At 38.8% G+C, this 5,467-nt stretch overlaps 1 protein-coding gene across 1 annotated transcript; it reads right to left on the minus strand.

The window, feature by feature from the left end:
• Positions 1-1,107: 1,107 nt before the first annotated feature.
• LOC308495192 (zinc finger CCHC domain-containing protein 17-like) lies at positions 1,108-2,126 on the minus strand (the record flags this gene model as incomplete). Its single annotated transcript, XM_081043111.1, has 2 exons — positions 1,868-2,126; positions 1,108-1,596 (listed from the first exon to the last, which is right to left on the minus strand). The coding sequence occupies exons 1-2, from the start codon at positions 2,111-2,113 to the stop codon at positions 1,108-1,110; spliced, it is 735 nt and encodes a 244-aa protein (XP_080899237.1). The 5' UTR covers positions 2,114-2,126.
• Positions 2,127-5,467: the final 3,341 nt, after the last annotated feature.

The following is a 5,467-nucleotide window of genomic DNA, read 5'->3' on the forward strand; positions in this document are numbered from 1 at the left end:
CCTGTGCTATTCAGCATTACTATTATATTATCTTCCCTCTGTTTTCTTCTGGGAGAAGTAAAAAGCACGCAGTTTATAACTTGTCAAATGTTACCAAGTGAGTCAGTGACAAAATGGGATTTGAAATCCCAGCGTCTATGTCCCTGATCAGCTATTATTTCTATTCTACCCAGATAAGTGTACCATTTCCCTGTTTATTGTTTAGTCTGTCATTTCTTACTTCAACAAAATCCAATTAAATTGTTCAGTGTTTTATCTTCCTTTTCCCATACTAATTATTTCTTTTTTGTTTATGTAACTTTATCATGGGCATTAGGTGAAGACTTGTCTGATAGCAGAAGGATGTATTAAATTATTTCTTTATAACTTTCTAACTCTTTCACCTTTTTTCTTTTTTAAAAAAACCAAACACTTGCATTTAGTGCCAGGAATTTAAGCAGAAACCTGAAGTGAAACCAATTGATGCACACAGTAGCAAATACAAAGTAAAGCAATGATCTTGGCTTGAGCTGTCTGGTTCCGTGGTCTGGTGGAATGACACACACAAGCTTGTTCACTGAAAACAATGGTTTTCTGGCTGTGACCACTGGCTGTCACTTCTAGCATACTCGAATCATGTTAGGGGGAATGGAAAAAGTGAGCACCACTTCTTATCGTGTTCTCCCTCCCTCCGCCCCTGTGTTGGATGCAGCAGAGATCACCCATCAACCAGCCCATGGCAAACCAACAGGGAGGGCCCAGTCACTGTTCAATTATAGTCAGGCTCACCTACACAGCAGTAACTGTGGCTCTAACCTGGACTCCTATCCAGGAATCAGGCTGTGGCAGCTGGAGAGCGTAACAGGACCTCCTGCTGAATAAGGAAGTGGGTGAATGAATGGGTGAGCTGCAGGTGGTCACTTGCAGAGGGACCAGGAGTGAAAAGGAAACAACTCATTCAGGCAGATGCTTTTGACATCTAACTCCCAAACCTGCCTGCTGCATGAAGGGAAGCCATCTTCCATGGGAGAGAAATCATGGGGTGGGAGGCCATATTCTCACTGTTGAGTGTTTCTCGGAGCCAGGGCTGCACAAGGCTCCTGGTTCCTTCTCCTTCAACCACCCCCTCTATTCTCTGTACTGTCCCTCCTTGCGCTGCTTCTTGTGCTTCTTCTTTTTCTTCTTTGCGGCCTTGCTGTCTTTCGATGTGTGCCTTGCCCTCTTGCCTGTATCACTCCCAGAGTCTGAGCTGTCAGAGTCAGAGGACTTCCTGTCTCTATGTTTCTTTTTCTTCTTTTCCTTCTTTCTTTTTCTAGAAGAATTCTTCGTGGGGTCAGGCTTTTCAAATTCTGCTGCCCTTGCCTCTTCCTTCTCCTCTTCTTTATCAGGTATCAAAGAGTATTTGGTCCCACCTTGTTGCATGAAACAATTCTTTGCAAAGTGGCCTTTACAGCAACACTTCTTGCAGGTAGTGTTCAGCACAGCATCGAGGGTGATCTTCTGCCTCGTGTAATCCTGGAAGGACCGCCTCTGCCTCTCTTCTTGCTCAATTATAACGTTGTTGGGGTCAAGGTCTTTCCCAGTCTCTTGGTTGACAACTTTCATGGAGAGGGATACTTTTTTTTTTTTGGTGCCTGGATTGTTTCTTTTTTTTTTTTTAATTTATTGGGGTGACAATTCTTAGTGAAATTACATAGATTTCAGGTGTACAATTCTGTATTACATCATCTGTAAATCCCATTGTGTGTTCACCACCCAGAGTCAGTTCTCCTTCCATCACCATATATTTGATACCCCTTACCCTCATCTCCCACCCCCACCCCCCTTTACCTTCTGGTAACCACTAAACTATTGTCTGTGTCTATGAGTTTTTGTTAGAGAGGGATACTTTTGTCCTATCATTTTTCATCTCTCGGCCAATAGGTTTCACCCACACTTTGTCTCCAACATCTACTATCTCAGAGGGTTTATCCACATGACACGATGACATGTGAGATCGATGGACCAGACCTTGCTTCCGACAGCCTGGGATTTTGATAAAGGCTCCATAGTCAGTCACCATAGCAACCTCTCCTTGGAAAATAGTGTAGAGAGCAGGCAAATTCTCCATGGTCTCGGGTCTTCCTGAATTCATCCTCAATGTTCTATGGCTCCTCCATATCTCTTTTGCTAAAGCTAATTCAAGTGTCCCAGCATCAGTTCCAGGTCTCCCGACCACAGCATTGCGCGAAACGCCAAAACCCCACTCTTGCACCTTTTGATTTTACCATGTAAAACTGGATCTGAGAGTTTATAATGTGTGATGGCCACAAACTAAATGATTAAGTCTTTGCTCTCCACAACTATTGATAATTATAAATGTACATATTTAATTTTGTAAAGATTAAGTACTTTTTATGACAGTGTGATTGGCCTATAAAGTTATTGAAGCCAGAGATCATGGCTTCTAATCAGGAAGGGAGTATGATACAAGCGGTCAAAGACCTATGGATTAAAGTTCTCCCTCTGTCTCATATTAGCTATGTAACCTTGGGCAGTAATTTATCCTATTCAGCCTGTATTTCTCTTCTGTAAAGGAGATGATATTTACTTTATAGACTTCCCTGACGCTATTTACCTCATAGACTTCTATGATGGTAAAGAAACACGTTGAAAGTGCTCAACTAGCACATATTAGCAGTTACCAAACATCAGTCTCCATCAGTTTCATCTTCTAATTGCTTGTATGGACCCAAACCTTCATTATGGGTTATTCCTCGTGATGGGTGGCCAACACATTTTGTTCATTGGCAAAATATTTGCATAATCAGCAAGAACAAACTTTATTACAGAGTCATCTTTAACAAAATTATTTCCCTTCAGCAGATATTTATAGTTGCTGAATAAGTATGCCTGTTTTCATTTTTAGGGTTCAAATCATCATTTCAGTAACTTGGCCACTTGCAGTTATTGAATGTCCCCTCTTTTTCAAGAGATAAATGTGCACAAACACTACTTGTTATCAAGAAGAGATGTTTCAAAAATGGTTTTGGGAGCATTATTTTAATAATATATCAGTTATAATCCAGTTAGTTAAACAGAAACTACACTAGATATTCAACAGAAGAAATTTAATATAGGGAATTTGTATACAGGTGTTGGAGGCTTCACATGGTAAAAAGGGGGGAAAAAGAGCAAAAAGAAAACAGGTAACCCAAAGACTGTAGCTGTAAGATGCATCTAGCATCTCTAAGTCTGAGAATATAAAAGGGAAGAGATTGGGGTAATCATAACCTAGAAGCTGGAAGGAGGGGACTGGCTGAATTGTTACTCAGTCTAGGTTACCACCCAGCTGTTTCTGGTAACCTAGGATTTCAGAGCAATGATTCTACATAGTGGCAGCTCAGATCTCTGAGTGGGTGGGAACACCCAGCTACTTCTAGTACCTTTCAGTAGGCACAGTGAAGTTGCTTCTAGCAATACCAAGAAGAAATTAAACTAAAAGGAACTGCTGATGTTGGGGCAAGAAACAAAAACACAGTCTTTACCCTTGCTTTCCAATCTCTGTCTAGTGTCTTCTATTAGTTGAATCTAACAGGAAGTCAAGTGGGAAGGGGTTCTGGAAAATATAGTTTACAGAGTTCCAGCCCTAGCATTGTAGAATACAAAAGGATATATATGTAGCTGAGAGACAAAAGAGATAACTGGTACACATAACTAAAAAAATACCAGTAACCACAGAAATTCCTTTGGGTTTCAGATAACACTTCTGAAGCCTATACAAATGCATCAGTATATCATGATTAAGTTGCATTCCTTTTATAAATTGAGGCTTTTAATAATGACAGGAAATGCTGACCCCCAGAAAACCACATTATTTTTTGGTAGTGACTTTCTCCTTCCTTTCATGAACTATGCTGCAGTATTATTCTGCACCTGAATAAGCAGATTGTTTTTTCTTTGTGAAGCATGTGTTTCATAAAACCCAGTAAAAAGTAGAACAGCTGCAGATGGGTGTCTTGAAACTCCCAGAGAGATTGTTGAACAAGCAAGCCTCCATGTGAGCAGAAAATTCCTCAGATTACTAGGACTCTCATTTATTTACTGAATAAGAATGATGTTGAGGAATTTAAATACTTCCTTTGAGAACTGTGTAATAGGATCTTATGCTGTTTACCTGATGTGTACTCCATGGAATAATCTAGTGTTGTGTTGGGCAGCTAGACTGGATGGAGTGTAAAATTATTTCCTGTATGTGAACCTGACCAGTAATACTTTCAGTCATTTGCTTATTCACAGGGATTGTGTATTTGGATTTCAATAAAAATTAAACCTGAAGAGTTTAGTATACTCCAAAAAATTTTCTTTTATTCTAAGTTAGCAGAACAAATATTGAGACTAAATAAAAGAGTTTTAGGAAAAGGAACCTAACCTGCGGTAGCTTAAAGTGTTTGGTAATTATTGATTAGTTGCTATTTTAGAAACTGTGAATATGTTTGAGGAAATTCATGGTGGGTTAGCATCCCTGTTATTTCTGTAGGGGAAAAAACTAGATTCTTTATCACTTTGTCTTAATTAAAAGAGCATAATATAAGAACTGGATAATTGTGCATTTAAGTAGATTTGCAGATGTTTTGAATGGCTATATCTAAAGGACATAAATAGTGGACCATATCAATATTTGTGTGATGGGAGCAGATTTAGATGTCCCACAGTATTCCTACCTTCTACTCTAGTCTGTTAAATATAAAAATACTTAGATAAGTTGGGTGTATTCAGGTTACCAGAGGGTAAAGGGAGTGGTGAGGTGGTAGAGGAGAGTAAAGGGGGTCAAATATATGGTGATGGAAGGAGAACTCACTCTGGGTGGTGAACACACCATGCAATATGTAGATGATATATTATAGAAATGTATACTTGAAACATATATAATTTTACTAGTCTATGCAACCCCAATAAATTTAATAAATATTGACAAAAATAGTATGAAAATACTCAGATGGAGGCATAAAAGATACAAAGATGAATTTTCAGATAAACCTGGGATAAGTAGTTAACGTTGGATGCCAAACTATTGTCTAAAATGATCTTGATAGTTTGAAATAATGAGAGTTAATCAAGATGAATTTGAGTGAGATAAATACAAAGGAAAATATGAAATGTTACAGATATGATTTCACAATCATATCTTTGCAAAAAGAACTGACTACAAGAACACAATGATTTAATGATGTAATATGTCTGCCAATAAAGTCAATTTTGCTTAAGCTACATTGTGCTGATGTCCACACCTCTTTATATGTGAGGTAGTCTCTCTTTTTGGTGATCATCCATACTCTAATCAATCCATTTATAACTGGTTTTTACTGTGCCTCCCAACGGTACCGTTCTGAGGGATCTTGGCAGCCATAGCTAAGTATATAACCGTTGGTCAGGACTGGTGACTCGGGAACACATTTGTTGGTCTCATTTTACTTTCCTCCCATCAAACTTCTTGTTCATGGTTTTA

This window comes from Rhinolophus hipposideros (genome assembly GCF_964194185.1).
Source record: "Rhinolophus hipposideros genome assembly, chromosome: X".
NCBI classification, from domain to species: domain Eukaryota; kingdom Metazoa; phylum Chordata; class Mammalia; order Chiroptera; family Rhinolophidae; genus Rhinolophus; species Rhinolophus hipposideros.